Source organism: Dermacentor variabilis, chromosome 7, assembly GCF_050947875.1.
Source record: "Dermacentor variabilis isolate Ectoservices chromosome 7, ASM5094787v1, whole genome shotgun sequence".
In the NCBI taxonomy this organism is placed as follows: Eukaryota; Metazoa; Arthropoda; class Arachnida; order Ixodida; family Ixodidae; genus Dermacentor; species Dermacentor variabilis.
Window position 1 is genome coordinate 36,931,695 of NC_134574.1, and position 19,690 is coordinate 36,951,384.

At 45.7% G+C, this 19,690-nt stretch overlaps 1 protein-coding gene across 2 annotated transcripts in view; it reads left to right on the forward strand.

The window, feature by feature from the left end:
- The window catches only part of LOC142587407 (medium-chain acyl-CoA ligase ACSF2, mitochondrial-like), a 217,554-nt gene that overhangs the window by 150,739 nt on the left and 47,125 nt on the right, over positions 1-19,690 (forward strand). For both annotated transcript variants that reach the window (XM_075698404.1, XM_075698402.1), the window contains one exon: positions 12,612-12,703. In XM_075698404.1, coding sequence (XP_075554519.1) covers positions 12,612-12,703 — 92 coding nt within the window. The remainder of the gene's footprint in view (positions 1-12,611; positions 12,704-19,690) is intronic.

Sequence of the window (19,690 nt, forward strand, 5' to 3'; positions counted from 1 at the left end):
ACTAAGGTAATCGCAAATAGAATCAGGAACACCTTAGACTTCTGTCAACCAAAGGACCAGGCAGGATTCCGTAAAGGCTACTCAACAATAGACCATATTCACACTGTCAATCAAGTGATAGAGAAATGTGCAGAATATAACCAACCCTTATATATAGCTTTCATTGATTACGAGAAAGCGTTTGATTCAGTCGAAACCTCAGCAGTCATGGAGGCATTACGGAATCAGGGTGTAGATGAGCCATATGTAAAAATACTGGAAGATATCTATAGCGGCTCCACAGCCACCGTAGTCCTCCACAAAGAAAGTAACAAAATCCCTATAAAGAAAGGCGTCAGACAGGGAAATACGATATCTCCAATGCTATTCACAGCATGTTTACAGGAGGTATTCAGAGGCCTGGAGTGGGAAGAATTGGGGATAAAAGTTGATGGAGAATACCTTAGCAACTTGCGATTCGCTGATGATATTGCCTTGCTTAGTAACTCAGGAGACCAATTGCAATGCATGCTCACTGACCTGGAGACGCAAAGCAGAAGGGTGGGTCTGAAAATTAATTTGCAGAAAACTAAAGTATTGTTTAACAGTCTCAGAAGAGAACAGCAGTTTACGATAGGTAGCGAAGCACTGGAAGTGGTAAGGGAATACATCTACTTAGGGCAGGTAGTGACCACTGATCCGGATCATGAGACTGAAATAACCAGAGGAATAAGAATGGGCTGGGATGCGTTTGGCAGGCATTCTCAAATCATGAACAGCAGGTTGCCACTATCCCTCAAAAGGAAAGTGTATAACAGCTGTGTGTTACCAGTACTCACATATGGGGCAGAAACCTGGAGGCTTACGAAAAGGGTTCTGCTGAAATTGAGGACGACGCAACGAGCTATGGAAAGAAGAATGATGGGTGTAACGTTAAGGGATAAGAAAAGAGCAGATTGGGTGAGGCAACAAACGCGGGTAAACGACATCTTAGTTGAAATCAAGAAAAAGAAATGGGCATGGGCAGGACATGTAATGAGGAGGGAAGATAACCGATGGTCATTAAGGGTTACGGACTGGATTCCAAGGGAAGGGAAGCGTAGCAGGGGGCGGCAGAAAGTTAGGTGGGCGGATGAAATTAAGACGTTTGCAGGGACAACATGGACACAATTAGTACATGACCGGGGTAGTTGGAGAAGTATGGGAGAGGCCTTTGCCCTGCAGTGGGCGTAACTAGGCTGATGATGATGATGATTCGAGATGATGCTTTATCCACAGTAATATATACCTTTCAATGGTATAAGCCAAGAAACAACAGTGTTGCCAGCTTGCTTAGAAGATTCAGGCTTGCCATCTTCGTTTCAGACGAAATAAAGAAAACAGCGGGTCATTAAATAACGTCAGCTTAGGTGTATATAACACTGAACGACAAAATTACTATTTCTTCAGCGTTGTATCACATGATGTTTCTTCCTTAAGTTCTTCATAACGAACTACTGTACAGGTCACTTTGTGGAAGCACTTTACAAAGCAGCCAAGTGACTTGAAACTCAGGGAAACTGTTCTGAACTTATACATCGCCTATTATTAAAAATTTAGAGGGCTAAAAACTCGAAAGACGTACAAAAAGGAACACCACACGCGCTTACTCACAATTGATGTTTAATACACGTGTGGAACAATACATAAATAGAAAATGCACGGTACGCGCATGTCAAGATGACGTATAAAAACAGCTTATCTAAGACACGTGTGAATATCGAAGCGTCCATTGTCTATATATGTATTTTTCCATGCGTGTGTTAAACATCAGCTGGGAGTGAGCTTGTGTGGTGTTGTTTCTTTTTCGGCGTCTTTGGTGTTTTTTTAGCGCTATAAGTTTTTATTAATACGCGTTACCAACTAGCCCACCTATGCATCCTTATACATAGCGTGCTTAATTTCGTGTAAACCCTTAGAGAGGCCGCAGGAAAAGTTTTAGGGACATCATTCCTGCTCTAAAACCTTCTTTAGCATGCGAAACACCAAACAAGAAAAATTATGATAACTAAGGCAGACAAATTCGCATCATCTGTCTCAGAATCTTCGAAATACAAGCAATATGAGGACATCTCGAACAGAAATTTTCGCTGCTCTGAATGCCACATTTAAATACACGAGGATGTGGGAAGGTCGTGTTTAATGGCCTGAAACATCTATGTTAAGTAAAGGAAGTTGGCGTGCAATGGTTGCCAAACCTGCTGAAGGAATAGAGATTGTGTAACGAAGTCTTGAGGAAAAATTGGGGAAAAAGTCCCAAGCGCAAGGCAATTATTTCCGGAATGACTAAAATGATTTAGTATAACCATAGTGGAACGTCGGAACCAAACCGAAAACCAAACACGTAAAGAAAAAGCGTTATTTTTGCTCTGCGCCGAACTGAACCGGAACGTTACGATTTTATTCTCACTGGTGTGAAACCAAAGGTTTTCCGTTCAGGTTGGGCACCTTTTCTAGAGCCGCTCATCTATGCATTAGCTGCACTTGTAGCTCAGCCATGCTACCACGGTTGCAAATACGCACCATCTTCCCTTGATTTTAAAAGCACCGTTAGTGTAGTTCTCAGTGTATTGGCATCAAAGGGCAGACTAGATGTGTTAACGCGATAAAATTTCCATTGCACCAGACGCGCACACTCGCCAGACTGTGATGCGTACAAAAAAACCTGAGACAGTGGAGCATGTTTACTTGTTGCTTGTTCCCAGTAAGACTTTGAAAGGCAGGCATTGATCTATTTGTTAGCGCCACTTACCAACAGGCGGCTCAGACAAAAGTTGTTACTGGTCCGTTGATCGGACATATCGATGAAGCGACTCATTAACGCTCTCTTAGAACATTTAGTTAACACAAGTAATGCAGGGCTCTGAACGGTCCCTTCGAACATGAGCGTGTATCTTATCACGTTCTACTTACTCGCCTCATCATTACTCCTCAGTCCCCTATATCTTCCTCTTCCTTTTCCCCATGAGCAGAATAGCACTCTGGATGACTCTCTGCATTATCTGAATATGTTCGCCTGTTTCTGTCACCCTTTATATAGCTTCGCTTCACATTGATTCCTGTGTTGATGTTGGAAATACCGGTTTTGCTGCTTATTTTATTCCAAGTGTCCGCTGAAATATTCCGAGCACAACTGAAATAATCTGAGTGCCACACTCTTTAGTCGCAGTGCTAAAAATTTAATCCTAGCGCCAACGTATGGAACTTCAGCGCCAGCACAAATAGACCACGCACCAGTGAGGTTAATCCAAGTGCGTACATGTTTAATTAAAGCTTCAGCAACCTCGATCCGAATGACAGTCAATTTAATCTAGGGAAGAAAAAGAACACGATTGCGAATTAAAATGACTAAAAATTTGAAATACAGTTATTGGAAGACGACAGCAGTCTTTTTTGTCGTCGTTGCCAACGTTTGTCACATAAAGAACAGCAGCATTTTACACAGAAACATAACTTACATAATGGTCGAACTCCTTGCCGCAAAACAGCGATTTAAAGAAAGAAAATCAGCATCCATGCTTAGAGACTATGAAGGCTGGAAGCACCCGCACGCTATCATTTTATAAACAACCAAGAACTCTTAATTTAAATATTCATAGCTGCAAGAGAATATCGTTTACTCATGTACGGGACTAATCGCCTTCTGGCACAAACTTATTGTCGTCTGCTAGCAGACAGCTTTCTTTTAGCGGACGCGCCGAAAGTCATTTGTTGGGTCTCGACGGTGTCAACCAACGGTGTCTTACAAACTAAATTCGCTCGCGCATCAAAAAGGCGAAAAATAATTTAGAACTAACAACTGAAAGTTCAAAGTTTGCGCGTGTGCCTGTCGTTCAACAGTCCTCGTTTCAGGTGGTGCGCAAGTAACATTGATCATGAATTGGAACCAACTAGCCGAAACCCTTCTAAGATACCAACGAAAATGTTCATTGTGTTTATTTTGCATTTAGATAGACCAAAAAATAAAAAAGCTGCCTTTTCGTTCCCATGTTTCTAAAAAAAAAAAGACGAGCGAACGCAGTTACGTATGAAAGAACTTACGCAAGAAGCTTAGCCCTACCTTTTCGTTAAATACACACTGATAATCCGAACTGCAAAAAAGAACTTATTGAGGCTATGCGCTTTTTTCATGAATATTTATCTTTAAGGAAGTATACTCGCTCCGAGCCCGTCTATACTCCTCCAGAAAAATACCTGAGCAATGCATTTGCTGAATGCTAGCAACGAAAATAAATTTAATGTTGTCGTCCTTGGTAACTGTCTTTCATCGTTTCAGACATCTTTTTCGCAATATTGTTGTTTTTCTTGCCTGTGTTAAATTGATTGCTTCTGGGATTCAAATTGATGGTGCTTAGATTGAACATGTTGGCACTTGGATTAATTCACCTGCACACGGCCTTTTCGGCTAGCGCTGTAGCTTTATTTGTTCGGCACTTGTACTTGATAACTTCGCACTAAGGAAGTTTTCAGTGGCACTCAGATTATTTGCGTTGGCGGTTAAAGTGACCAGTAAAACCTGTAGGCCTGGTGTTGCTTTTATTACTAGGCCTGGCCTGAAAAACAAAAAGGCGTAATCTTTCATTGCGGATTAGCAGCATCGTCTAGTTATTGTAGGACATAAATTTTTCAAGTTATCCTGCGATTATTTTTCGGTTATTCAAATAAACTTCAATTCAAACCGCTTAGAACGGTTAATTTTTCGCTCTGGAGTATGCGCGCAATGCACCACCTATCGAGGTAGTGTCCCTGTATATGCTCCCGCAGGGAGCAGAGTTGCGCATAGGTCCGGTTTATGATCCAGCTCTGCAGTGGAGCCACTCCTCGCGCGCCCAGGAGGCAAATGCCGCGCGGTGTTCCATTTGCTTTTTTGTCTGCTGGTCGCGAACTACATGCGGCAATTGTTCGCAAGCGCTGAGGAAGATGACACTTTTTAATGCAGGCTAAGCTCGAACGATCGGTGTAGCCGGAGAGGTGCCAGCCCCCCTAAATTTTTAGTTTGTGTGTACATATATGCACGCACATATACAAACACACGCACGAATGTACATATAAACAATAGGATCCCCCTCGATCCCTCGAAAAAAAATCCTGACTAAGCCCATGGCTCGAACAGCTCAAAAGTTCGCGTGCAAACGCGCATTACCTTGCATTACCTTAAACATAACTAAAACTACGTATCTAGTGTTTAAATCGAACGGAACAATAATCCAACCTTAGCTTACACTCCAATATCAGGAGGTCAACATCGAACAGGCACCAGCAGCCAGTTTTTTAGGAATTATATTCCATGAAAATATGTCCTGGTGACCGCACGTAGATGTTCTCAGAAAAAAACATTGCTTGTGCTGCTGGTGTGCTAAACAGGTTGCGATATTGGCTACCAATCAATCAGAAGCGCCATATTTACAACACGCTTATACATTCTCGATTAACCTATTGTTTTGTAGTTTGGTCAACCACTACACAAGCTAACTTAAGATCAATGCAGACACTCCAAAACCGCGCACTGCGCGCGATAGGTGCCTTAGAACGTACTGATACCACTAAACCATACTATAACAAATATAAAATATTGTCAACATCAAAACTCCACACTTACAAATTATTCCTCGAGATTTCACGACAATTCTGGGATGACAAATGTTCCTTCCAAAACAAAGACCATGGCAGAATGACGTTCTATAGGCTCAGAGAAACTCTGATTGAGAAACCACGTAGCAGAACAAAATACGGAGATCAAAAACTAGCAGTTCGACTTCTTAACCTTTTAAACGACTACCCCTTGGTATTGGACGTGCTAAATTCTGGCATTTCAAAGCAAAGCTTTAAGAAAACGGTAAAAGAATTGTTACTATCTGAAGACTAATGGAAATGTCCACCTACAGGTATAAAAAAATTTTCGTACATGTTTTTTTTTGTTGTTGTGCTTCAAGTGCTTAGAAAACTGCGTGAACTATAACCTTTTTCTTTCTTTTTGTGCTCAAACGTTGGAAAATGTGTACTACCTTAATTTCATGTGTGACCTCCTCAAAGCACGACACGGCCATTTTGCTGCCAATCTACGGGTGGCACGGCCTAGTCAGGCAAATGTTTGCCTTTAGCCGTGTCCCCTAAGACAATCTGTGTATTGTCTTAAATAAATCAATAAAGAAAGAAAGAAGAAAAAGCGGTGCAATGTTTTTCAGCATTCATATGAATTTTCCTCGTGGAGGTGGAAGGCAAGAAATGTTTTAAAGGTTGTTTAAAGAAAATTTCACACACGTGTAGTAGACAATGATGTGAGCACATTTTGGCTGCCGAAACGAGACGAATTGTGAATGTCGCCAACAGAACTATTGTGCCTGCAATTATGTGAGTGACCGTTGACTGTCATTCATCACTAAACGTCGTTCACAGCAGCTGGATCTTTTCGATATATGCGGTGCAGACACGTAAATTTAAACGCATTTCAAATTTTCACATGCCAACATCTTATGTAAAGCTTATTTTTATTCTTATGTAAAGCTTATTTTAACAGCTGCTTTGTAGCAGCAAATCTGCAAGTGGAAAAAGGTTCAAGATGCACGAGCTTCTAGATCAAATTTATTTCGTACAATTCAGGGAATAGATGAGCAATGGCTGGTGGCAGCAGGGGATGACTGCTGGTTCTTGGAGCCTTGGGAGGTAGAATTCAAAGCTACTGGATAGGCAACAAGTTATTAAGAGTAACAACAGGTTATTTTTATCGGACTATATTATATTCGGATAAGGTGACAAACTGGCAAAGTAATTATTCACACATTGCAGACTGTAATATGACAGCATATTTTTCTTTATCTCTTCATACTACTCATGTTAGGTTACTATAATACAGCGCTTATTAAACGTACAAAAATAATTTCACATTCCTCACGTTGACTAAGGCTCATCGAACAAGCAATGTATTGCGGGTGGTAAATGCTGAAGCTATCGCAGCTGTCTCATATGGGAGCGCACGGTGTTCTCGCTTACTACAAAACAATGCCCACCAGCACATTAATAGACTCTACATGAAAAATCAGAACGCCTAAAAAAATAAAAAAAAAACGTGCAGAATAAAGCCAGGGTGCAACGGGCGAATTGTACCTGCTAGTATTTATTCTGTTCTGAACACACTTTCCTGGAGCCGCATAGTCAGAACAGTCGTACAAGCAACAAAGCGAATTGAGCGAGTTGGTAAGTTAACATTCTTGGCTTATATGTGCGGCGTGACACAGACGTGTCGTCTTTTTTTGTACCGCGTCTGTGTCGCGCGGGACATGTGCACCCAAAATTGCACATGTGAAAAACCTCTCATGTCAGGCGTGCGCATTTCAGCGTGTACAGGCGCATTAATCGAGATAAATGCCGCTTTAGTTTAAAGAAGCCGAACTCGCCTCTGTAAACAAGGCGAACGGACCTCGCATATCCTGGTCCATTTCGGAGCCGGCCGGTCTCGTCTGTCCGCACAGCACCGCGTAAGAAGCCTTGCCACCTTCCGTGCGATTTGCGCAGTTGGTGCGCTGCAGCCTGGCATACTGGAATACAAGTGTCAAAATGATCTGCTTCGTAGCACTTCACCAAAGTAATTAACTTAATATCCTCGAATACGGTACCACGAAACCCGGAGCTGATAGTTACTACGCACGCTCGACGTTCCCCTGAGTGCTATTTTGATGGCACTGACAGAAACGAGTCGGCGCCGTTTTTGTAAAGTTGGCTTCGGAGTGCGCACTTGATCATTTGACGTCAGTTTGCACCACTTGATCGCGCTCGGCGAATAGCGGTGCGAACGGCGCCGGAAAAGTTATGCGCAACTCGGCTCGCTGCGGGAGCATATACAGGGACACTATATCGAGACGCCATTCATGGCCACCTAGCGGGCGCTTTTGAAAGCGCGCTCGGGCGCAGTAGCAGACGGGAATCCTTCGCAGCAATGATGGCTGATGCTCGCGGCAGCGATTTGTCATTTGTTCAGGTATCAGACGGCTTTTTTATCGGTGACAGCTGCGGCAAAGGCGCGAGCCTCTTTGAGACCCGGCATATACAATGTGAAACTGGAGTTTGGCACATTCCAGTCCGCATCGTGGTTGCTCAGTGGCTATGGTGTTAGGCCGCTGAGCACGAGGTCGCAGGATCGAATCCCGGTCACGGCGGCCGCATTTCGATGGGGGCGAAAACACCCGTGTACTTAGATTCAGGTGCACGCTAAAGAACCCCAGGTGGTCAAAATTTCCGGAGTCCTCTACTACGGCGTGCCTCATAATCAGAGAGTGGTTTTGGCACGTAAAACCCCATAATTTAATTTTTTTAAATTCCAGTCCGCATATATGCTAGGTGCGACATGTAGGCGAGCGCAATGAGGCCTAGGTATACGAAGTGGAACTTATGTTCATTTTATTTACGAATCCAATGTCCCGATATTTTTCTTTATTCTACCCTTACAATAGTACTGTTTGTTTACCTCAATAATAGGCAAACGTCGTTCATGCAGACTTTTATCTCAGACGATTCCGCACGACGCAATACCTGCGCATTATGTAATCTTCTTTGTGCCGATGAATCATGTGACATCGCCAATTAAGTGCCTTGAAAGTTGCCTCAAGGTGAGTAATTATGAATTGGTTAATAAAAATCCCTATCTATACTAGTCAGCGCATGGGTGAAACATTACAGGGGCTATTAAGATATCTCTTAATAGGTGAACGGCGGAAGCCTACTCTTCCTCCTCTTATCATTCGGCTCTTTCGCTTCTTTCTTTTAGTCATTACTGCTCACTAGTAAGCATTTTTAGTCATCTGTAATCAATTGTGGTGATTACAAGCCGTCGTTAGACATGTTGGTCATATATTCATCAGTAGTCATTACAAGTCTTTTGAGTCGTTATTTGTTATTACTTGTCATTATATAGTCATTTCTAACCAATTTTTCTCATTACAAGTGGTCGTTAGACATATTGGTCATTTTCTACTAATTACACGTCATTTTACTCATTATTAGTCATTACTGCTCCCTAGTAAGCATTTTTAGTCATTTGTGATCAATTACGGTCATTAAAAGTCATTGTTAGACATATTGGTCATGTCGTAGTCATTAGAAGCCATTTTAGTAATTACTAGACATTTGTAGTAATTTATAATCAATGTAGGTCATTACAAGCCGTCGTTAGACATTGGTCATTTCGGAGTCATTATTAGTCATTAATAACCTCTACCAATCTCTATTATAAGGTTGTCATTTACTAACTCCCTATCAATCATTTTTCATTCTTTAATCTGTCTTCATATGGCGTGGTAAGGCTTCGGCGCACACTCCGGCGGTCAGGTCTGCTGACACAAACTTCACCATGAGCCTAGAAAAGCTTTCGCCTTCATAAAAAGAGCGATTTAGCGCTGTGCTGCCGATGCAGTTCCGCTGCATAAGACGAAGAACTGGCCTTCCGGCTGCAATTCTCACATATGAAATTCCCTTATTGACTTGCTTGGAAATACAGAAAGGCTCATGAACTTTTCAATATCTTTTGTAATACTTCGGCAGGCAGATGCCACACGATATATTAACAGCAGGAGCCGCGCAGGCCAAGGTAATAGCGCGCTGGCGGCAAGGGTGGGCTAGGCCTTTGCGGCGTAGGCATTGCACTCCTTCGGCACAACAGACAATAAGAAAGATTTCAATTGAGTAGATAATGCACACACAAAGAAGACTACACGGTGAAACAAACAAAGTGATCTGCGTGGCAAGTCCGTTCAGACAACATCAAGGGGTAAAGACTTCTCGAACGTCAAAATTTCTCATCAAAAATGAGGCAGCAGTACCATTTATGGAGTAGCTAAGAGCAATGCTCGCCCTGAGCTACCCTTTTTCTAACACATTTCGCAAGAAACCGCAATATGAAAGATTGCCCTTATTAGAAAAGAAGAAAGCTGTTAAAAAAGCACTTGTATGTACTTCTTCAGATAAAACAACGTGTGATTTAAGCCCCTTACAAGCGAGCCGAGGCGAAAAAGTCGCACTTTAAAAAATCATCAGTTCTGCATGAAGCAACCAGCAACAGTTCAATATGCACAAAGCCACACATAAAATAGACTCAACAACATGAACTCTATCACAGCTGGTGCGACGATATAAAGGTCTGCGTAAAATCAATAGAATAATTTATAGCAACCCTACGCAGGTTTAACATACGACGCGATGCACTCGTGCACCATAGTTAAGCAGCATTGTAATGAAGCGGAAATCATAGAAGCGACAAGCAGCATTCAAAACCTAAGCGAAATATCTTTAACCCGCACGCTACACTGCGGGAGAACTGAACAAAACATGAGTAGGTCGGGTTCAACTTCGTCCCTTACCTGTGCAAACACGATCGAGGGCAAAAAGCAGCGAAATGACAAGACAAACCATGAGAACAGAATATTTCCTGCGGAGCAGCTATAATCCAATGCTGCCGTGGCTCCCGCTCATGCGGCTTCGTATGCGGCCTCGTGGCGAGATGTCATGCGGCCTCGTGGGGAATGATTAGAACCGTGCGACCGGCAAGTTTTTGCAGGTAATTACGCACCCCACCAAGGAATGGTTATACTTCGACATGCCTTGAATCTTTGGCAACCACAGACATGCAAAGGGTGCTGCCGATTTCGCTCTGAAAACGTAAATCAAACATAAAGGCAAGAGCAACGACACCAAAAAACTACCGCAGCCGGCTGCGTGCTTTCCAGATCACACTTCGCTAGGACGCCAGGCGTGGCTCATCCGTCGGAGCACACTACACGTATAACTGATTGCGCCGAAGTTGGTCGCCAGTGTTGCCACCCGTCGTCAGCTTCTCCAGTGCAATGGTAAAGCGGTCAACTGTTCCCTCCAGGCGCGAGAGTCTGTCTTCTGGTTCTGACACTCTCAGCGGCAATAGGTTGCTGTGCCGAAGACGAGCAGTCGCGTATGCGGTCAGCGAGTGCAGGTAGTCGATCGAGACTTATCTCGTCCGAGCCCACGAGTACTATGCGTTCGGACTGCGGGAGGCGCTGCACAAAGAACTCGTGCAAAATTAGAAGCTGGCTCTCGTTTGCGGAGTGCTCACCCAGTAACTGACGGAACCGGTGCAACATTTGTGACGGTCGATGGACGCCAAGTTTCTCGGAGAGGAGCTGTTAGAGCCTACTCTGTTGCGATGACTCGAGGCGCTGCATGACCATGCGTTTCAGGTCGGTGTATGCGGCGGCAGAAAGCGTACGCGCTAGCAAGTCGTCTATGGCATCGGCGATGTCAGAGAGTGGCGCGGCGATGACATGCAGGTACCTTGCTGGCTGTGAAGTGATACGTCGGAGTTGAAAACGGGCCTTTGCTTGCATAAACCAAACTTCGCGATTTTTTGGCCAAAAGCTCGTATGCTGAACCTCTGCGGCGATTACAGGAGTCGTAATCGTGGCATCGTCTCTGTCCACAGGAGTAGGAGTAGCGTCGTCCAGGGCCAGTGTTCGCAAAAAAAAAACCTAAATGTCCTGGGTCACCACTTGTTGGGAGCTCGGTTTAGTGGAGGCAAGGAATACATGTCTTGACAGATTCAAAACGGGGAGTCGACGGACTATTCAAAATCAAAGCAGGTTTGCCGAGTAGCTGTGATGGCGCCACCGTTGGTCGAGCCGGGGCAATGACCCACACGGCGAGGCACGGCGAGGGTAGGAAGGGGCAATGACCCCTGCGTCGAGGCAAACTAGATTTACGAGGAGCGGGGACAACGAAGGGACGGGGTACAAGCGCAGGGGAGTTATTCTGTTAGTAATCTGCTAAAGGACATGTCCGTTTTGTCTGCTGCTGAAGACACCCGTACGCGTAACACAGCGCGTACGGGTCACCCGTACGGGCTGTGTTACGCGTACGGGTGACTTTTTTAATACGCGCATCAACCCAGAGTGCAGCCGAATGAAGAACTGTTTCCGTCACATTCCAGAATTTTGCTTCTCAGTGTCTGTGTTTATCTCTTAAATGTAAAGCTTTGACATGGTTTTTCTTTAAATTTTACTAAATAGCGGCTAATTTGTATGCGTGATGTGAATTGCAGCATTGCGTAGTTAACAAAATACTACAAGTTCAGCTTTTCCAGTCCGTTTCCTTTATAAACGACCAAATGAAACCTGTATTTTCACCGAAATAGTTTTCTAAAGTCATGAACTCTCTATGGCTGCTAATAGCATAACATTGCACGTGCGTAATATACTTTGCTCCTGTTTTCGTTCAAACATATTTATTACGGCGTGAAGAATGGCTTTAAATTGCACAGTAGCCGTAGGCAAGTCACTGCAATATGGATATTACTCAAGTAAAAGTACCATTTCCAATAATAAACACGCAACCTTATTTGTTGGTGATTTTAAAACATACTGTGCTAGGGTGTCCGCGTTAAGCCTTAGTTTGCCGATATGTGTGCGAAGGAGAAAAGTTGCTATCATTTAATGAGGCCAACTTAGAAACATTTGTGGTAATGTCAATATCGCAACCACCATGGTAAGCTCCATAATAGCTCCCATAGCTCGCGTGTTTTGGGTGTCCCCTTTACGCAAATCCATCGTACTTCACGTCAACATGCACTTCCTTTGCAGGTGCACGGATATCTCTGGATCCCCAACGATGTACGTTGACATGATCAGGAGTCCACTGCTGAAGCACTGTGATGTGTCTTCCCTCAGAAGTGGTGAGCTGATTTCCTCTTATTTTGACGTTCTAGCCAGACAGACAGCCGCAAGTAATTTCTAGATGCTAATATACCAAAACTGTTCAAGACTCACCAGTTTCATTTTACGTACTCCGGTATGAAACAGAAACAGAAAATATTTCATCCTGATGATATAATTATTTTTTCCCGCAGTTTAGAACGTAGAACTGGGACCGTATGAAGTAAACCTATTACATTTTGATTTTATTCCAATCTTATGATTTAGAATTTACGTAACCACTGACGAAAGCTTCGGTCAAAAAAAGGAAAACAAATAAACATCGCGCAACACAAACACGCAGCGCTTTTTTGAACAGCCCAAACAAACGCTCTCATTGTTTAGAGGCGGTCACGTTGCTTTCGTTTTCAAATGGATCAGCATTGCCTACATTGACATGTTTTGTCTGATTGGCTGAGGAGAGTGAAGGAGCGTGCAGAAGCGGAGAGGGATTGAGTGGGGCAAAGCTTGCGCAGCAAAAATGGAAAACTGGGTAAAGAAAAGCGCCGGTTTCTTGCACTAGTCCCCTCTCCCTATAGCTTATCCTGTGGTAGCTAGTTGAGGATCACGACGGCGTATAACGGGGAGCTCGAAATGTCTCCTAAAACGTGCCCTAAGTGAGGAAGAGTTCTCGCACTGACGTCGTATACGTGGCTAAAGGTCTGGACAATGTTTACGGCTACGCGAAGTTTTGTACAACAGGCAAATAAATTCGTTCTCGCCGGCAGCTTCAAGTAGCCTGTGGCATAGCGATTAGTGGGCAGTGTTACGATCGGCCCGCAGGGTACTGCTCTGCAAGGCTATCTCAGCCCGCTGCAGGTCCTTCGATCGAACCGCGGTGGTGGCGCCCTTCAGAGAACCGGCGAAGACGACAGCGCTAACCGACCATGAACTTCCTTCGGAGAATTGGAGACCAGGGCAGTGTTAATCCATCATGCGCCTTCATCGCAGAGTCGGCGACGGCAGCAGGGCTGGCCACGTTTGGCGGACCGTGTATTGTTGGTTGATTTGCCATGGCCTTCATGGCCTCTTTGCAGCAAGAAGAGCTTCTCTAACCAAAGGATGCTTTGCGGTACGTTTTTCCTCGGGCGTCAGGATTCGTCACAGTCTGCTGACAGTCTTGGCGACTACCGGGGAAAGTGAGCTCTGGAATTTAGAGGCGCCGGCTTGGGTCAGGCGTGACCACCTGGCTACGAGGACCCGCTCAACTCGGGTTCTGGGAACCCAAAGTGTGTACGTGTTTGACGTAATAGTTCTGCGGAAACCCGCAAGGTGGAGAGAAGTAATTATTAAAGGGAAAATCAGACATCCACCCATTCATAGCAATTGCTACTAAGGAAAGCCATACGGGTTCCTCGAAGGAAATCCTCACAGTTGAAAGAAAATTTGTCCTGGTCGGGGACTCGAACCCGGGACCACCACCTCGCCGAGGCAGCCGCTCTACCATCTGAGCTAACCAGACGGCTAGCAGACGGCAGGGCGAAGTCGAATTTGTCGAGAACACGAAGCAAAGGCAAGAGTTTGACGTAATAGTTCTGCGGAAATCCGCAAGGTGGAGGGAAGTAATTAATAAAGGGAAAATCAGACATCCACCCGTTCGTAGCAATTGGTACAAAGGAAACCCATACGGATTCCTCGAAGGAAAAGCCTCACAGTTGAAGAAAAATTCGTCCTGGTCCGGGACTCGACTTACGTGTTTACGCGTGTGTGTGAGCCCTTCCCCTCAAAGGCGTATAAACTACGCCCCAACGACTGTGGACGGTCCGATTGGACGAAGGTTGGACAGCAGTTTTCCCTCCCCTAGAGATGTAGGGAGTACAGAGGTTTTTTAAGCAGCAGTTTGTCGGCTGCTAGCGGTGTGCTCGACAAGCAGTGTGCTTGGAGCTTGGAGCTCGTGTGCTGGGTGCTTCGTCTTTCCGTCTCCGTTTCGGAGTCAGGCTAGACTGTCGAAATGTATCTCATGTTTTAATGTAAATATGTATATAAATCCGGTAATCCTACTCCCGACGAAGAGTGAGATCCTTCCTAGAAGCCCGACCACAAACCTTACAACTAGGTGCCAGCGGCGAGATCGTCCTACAACTCTTACAGCAGCCACCTTCTATTCTTTTCGCAACAAGGCAGCCTCCGGGCAATAAGACAAATACACAGTTTTGTTTGGACTAATAATACATTTTGAGTGCGTATACATGAAACTGACATGGTGAGTTCTTGCAGTTGTGTGTGATCTTGTGAGGAAAAGGCAGAGTTGGCGCTGCCGGGAAAGAATCTTCGAGTTAAAGACGGGAAGGCCTAGAATCGGAAAGAGTTCCTTAAAATAAAATTTGTTGACTAATTATGCATAATTAGTGTGTGCAAGTGATACCAGATAAAGAGTTTTCGCAGCTTTTTTGATGTTGGGTGACTGACAGGTGAAATTGGCGATCCCGAAAATTTTGGACAAATCGTAGACTGCTAATCGTAGAAATGGAATAGCAAGAAAATTTAATTACATTAGCGTTCTAGCGCCCCTCTTAACACGAAGAAAATTTGCGAAGGAGACTTGTCGTGCTGCCACATCATAGCCAATTCTTTCGTATATACGAAATTTACGCCGTATGGTTAGTCGTGTTGCAAAATGACCACCACTTAAGTGACAAGAAAAATACTGCTCTTGTGGCGAAGCAGGTTTACATTTACATTGATTTAGCCTTTCGAGCCATTATATGCTGATTTCTGCTTAGGTATTCTCACTAGTAAGTAGATAACGCATTTGACTGATAGCACAGGTGCGCGCTGCCCAAACCTACACATAATGGTTTAGAGCCTTGTGCGCAGCGTACACGTTTCCCTGTGTTTTCCTACAATGCCGTTAACCGTCAGCACTCCGTACGTAGACGCAAACGATAAAGACTGGGAATGAATCCCAGCTGCAAGTTTGATCTTTTTAGTTTTGTAATATTGTGCTTCAGAACTAAGTGCAAATTATGCAAAGCTGTCATAGATTAAATTTCTACGTGTTCAGGGCGGTATACACCAAACAAAGCGCAACACTTTTCTCGATAAGAAAGAAATTTCGGCTTCCGAAACGTTGCGTATTTCGCTCCACTAAATAAATGTGATATTTTTGCAATGTTTCAGAATTACACCTGGGTGCTCTCAGCTATGCCCAGTGTCTGAATGAGAAAATGTGGTGTTCAGTGGAAAGCGTTTTATCTGCTCGCCGGAAAAAAAATAGGGGTGTGCTTGGGGAACCCATGTGACGTAGATTTAATTTTGCTCAGAAAGGGACAAGTGTTAAAGGGACACGGAAGGTTAATATTAAGTCAACATGGACCGTTGAAATACAATCCCGGAAGCCTCGAAACGCTTGCTTCGTGCGAAGATACTTAATTTAAGAGAAAATGCGTTCTGAAGCATCCGCGTACCTCTAGCGCAGTTCAAATCATCCGCCCTCCGATCGAGGAGTATTGACGTCATGGTCTCATAGTGACGTTGCGCCGTCGGTGAGTAAAACGACTCCCGCAGACGGCGCTACGGCTTTTCTGCACAAAACGCAAACGCGCGGCCAGAAGCAGAGCCAAGACACAGCCGACAGTAGCGCGAAAGCGGAACTGTGGTGGCTAGAGAAAGGGAAAGCGCACGACGATTAGCTGGTTCTTTATTTTATGTCGCCAACTTCGACGCTTGTTGCAATGGATCACCCTGACAACGACACATTAGCTCGCGACGCTGGGCTCGAGTTCAGCGATTTAAGCACTGATCAACGTGACCTGCTGTCACGGAGTGCCTGCTGTTGAGGGCTCGCGCTGCCGGCGTCGTTGCGTACTGCGACGACGGCCTGCTTTGAAAGGCGCTTCACGTGACTTCAGTAAGTCGGCGTTGAACTCGTAATCCTCTGGAGGAAAGTGCAGCGATCACACTACGTGATTTCTCGGCTCTTTGTCAGCGCGCTGTGGCAGAGGTACGGCACTTAACCACTTCGAACGGAGAGGTTCAGTCATTGGCACACAGTGATAAGTAACATTGGATTCGCCACGGCCACTGCCCTTGGCCAAGTTCCGCGGACCGTTCGCGCATCCCAGGACATCACATGGACGTGGCATCCTCGCTGCTTGTTCCAAATGCAAGTTTCGCGAGCCAGCAGGACCACGGCAGCACGACGCGATAAAGAAATAACTGAAACTCCAAAGCGCGTGCGCCGCAAAGTCGAGCGCGCAGAGTCGAGCGAAAGCGAAACCTTTCGATCACCTATACTATTCAAGGGTAACGTCAAAATGTTATTTTTCTTAGAATCGAATAGAAGTAGACAAGTAGCATTTTCTTCCGCCTTATAATCTAATGAAATTATCTTTTTAATACTAGTAGTTGAGTACTAGTGACATAAATTATGATGAGGAGTGCTTTCGTCATCGGGCTAGTACCGGAATGTCGCTGGGGGGTCTCAAATCGTGTCATGCATTTACCTCAATTTCTCGCTTACTAAAGCTCTGTTTCCGATTATATGGACGCCTTAGACGTTCTAGAGCATTGCTTTATCATTTTAACTTGACTTTCTGGTAACCTTTAGTGTCCCTTTAAACATGTTTATAGGAAGGTGACACAAACACATCAAGAGAGATTGACCGAAGATGTCAGCTGAACTAGTTGCAGATACCAAGGGGTCGATGTTGTCGATTCGAGCACAGATTTATCGGCGCATAGAAAGTAGGCCTAGTTTTGCCTCAAAGATGTTAGATACATTTAAGCAGAAAGCTGGGCTATTTGGTGGCTATTTGTATAAGGGGATATTGCATTGGCGCGTAAAAAAGGTCACTGACAGGAACATGAAAAAAGACACACCAAACGCTGGACATTTTTGCGCGCTAGTGCAATGTCCCCTTATACAAACATACAAACATGCCGCCATGTGCATAACGTTCTCAAGGAGCGATAATTGCAGTGTACTGAAGGCATCGGGCAGTGGGCATGGTGCTGGTGTGCTGGTGCAAGAGAAGAAGACGACGAGGAGTGCTTGCTTCCAGTTACGATACAGCGACGACCTGTTTAGGCCTAGCGCTACAACCTATAACTAGTGCTGCTAGGCGAACACCCCCGTTGCATTTGGTGGAGGTGCTGGGCATCTCTTCGACATCCTGGAACTCCGCAGTCGAACGCTACCACCAGCTGGCGCAATGGATGAACCGGGACCGCCCCAGGATGCTGCAGCCGTGCCCCTCGCCATCGTCTTTTCTGGCGTCATCCGGCAGCGCGACCCGGCTTTATTTAGCGGCACAGACAACCACGACGTGGAAGACTGGCGCGCCGAATATGACCGCGTAAGCGCCTATATCAAGTGGGACGACCGGGCCAAGCTCAAAAATGTCATTTTTTACTTGACCGACGGGGCAAACCTATGGTTCCGCAATCATGAAGCCGATTTTACCACCTGGTCGGCTTTCACGACAACTTTGGCAGAGTCTTCGGCCGTCCCGCCGTTCGCCGGCTTCGCGCTGAGCAACGCTTGCGTGGTCGAGTTCAACGCCAGGAGGAGACCTTCACCAGTTACATTGAAGGCGCGCTCTGGCTATGCAAGCGCGTCAACTCATCTATGGACGAAGCTGACAACATCAAGCACGTCATGAAAGGCATCGATGACCATGCCTTCCAGAAGCTCGTCGCGAAGAGTCCGCGGACGATTGCCGAGGTCGTAGAGCTTTGTCAGCAGTACGACGAGCTGCGCAAGCAGCGTGCATCAACACGCGCTGCTCAACAGGACACCGCGGATCTATCTCCGTTGGATTTCGGCCGCGACGCTGCCGACATTTCTGCTTTAATGCCGGAGATAATGCAGTTCATCGGTCAGGAAGTCGCACGCCAACTCTCTCTGTCGAACAGCACACCCGGGCCGTCGACACCCTTGGCTCCTTCGCTTCACCACGTCATTCAGACGCAAGTTGCCGCGGCCCTGCCATCTGCCCCTCCTCTGCAGCCTGCAGCTGGACCGCTAACGTACGCTGACGTTGTCGCCCGGCCTTACGCTGCTCCGGCTCCTGATGCCTACCGGGCCACTGGCACCTTCCATGTGCCGCCGCTACCTTCACGCCCAACTGTCGTCCCTTACTCGGGCGCTGGAGCGCCTGTCGTCAACCCGTGGCGTACACCTGTCAACAGACCAATATGCTATTTCTGCCATTTTCCGGGCCATGTCGCACGATTCTGCCGCCGTCGCAGTACCCGTTTAACTGACAGTGGGGGCGCCTCAAACTACAGGCCTACTCGACTTCCGCGTCAGGACCCATCTAACCTTCCTCCAGACTGACCTTACAGTCGCCTCCCTTTCGATGCACGCCGGTCACCTTCCCCACGTCGCCGATCCATTTCCCCGATGGTTCGGTGTTCGCTGATCAAGAAGTAGACGATCAGAAACGTGTCGTCAGCGCCTACCTTAACGTCTTTCTCATGTTGCCGGTGACGAACAGGTGAAGGCTCTGGGTCGCCGTTTATGCTTTTCACCTTCCTGTAACGTGAGCTCCCTACACTAGGGCAAGTTCCTCAGGAATAGCCAACCTTCTCATATGTGATCGACACCAAGTACGTCTTCCGTAATGTAGCCTAGGAGATGCACTGAGGATGTCGGCCCCAACGAGAAGCCCGGCACACTTGTTAGCTTACGGTACGCAGCAGGCTGCTGCATCTTTCGTCCTCCACACGCCGCGCACTAGGAGGTGGTTCGTGACGACCCTTTCTGGAACATGCAAGGTTGACTTGGCAATTTCAAATGTTGACCTTTCTTTATTGACCAGGCTTACTGCAGAAAGCTAAGGAATGTCTGTTTTCCACTCGAAGATTTGGCTCGAGCACGGTTTCTAAAACTCTGAACCATTTCTTACCACTTGGCCGGAAGTTCTACTCTTGGTACTTACAATACTCAATACTTACACCAGCACTGAACCAATGGAGGGAACAGAGCAGTCCTGCAATATTGGATCTAGCATTCCGACAAAAGG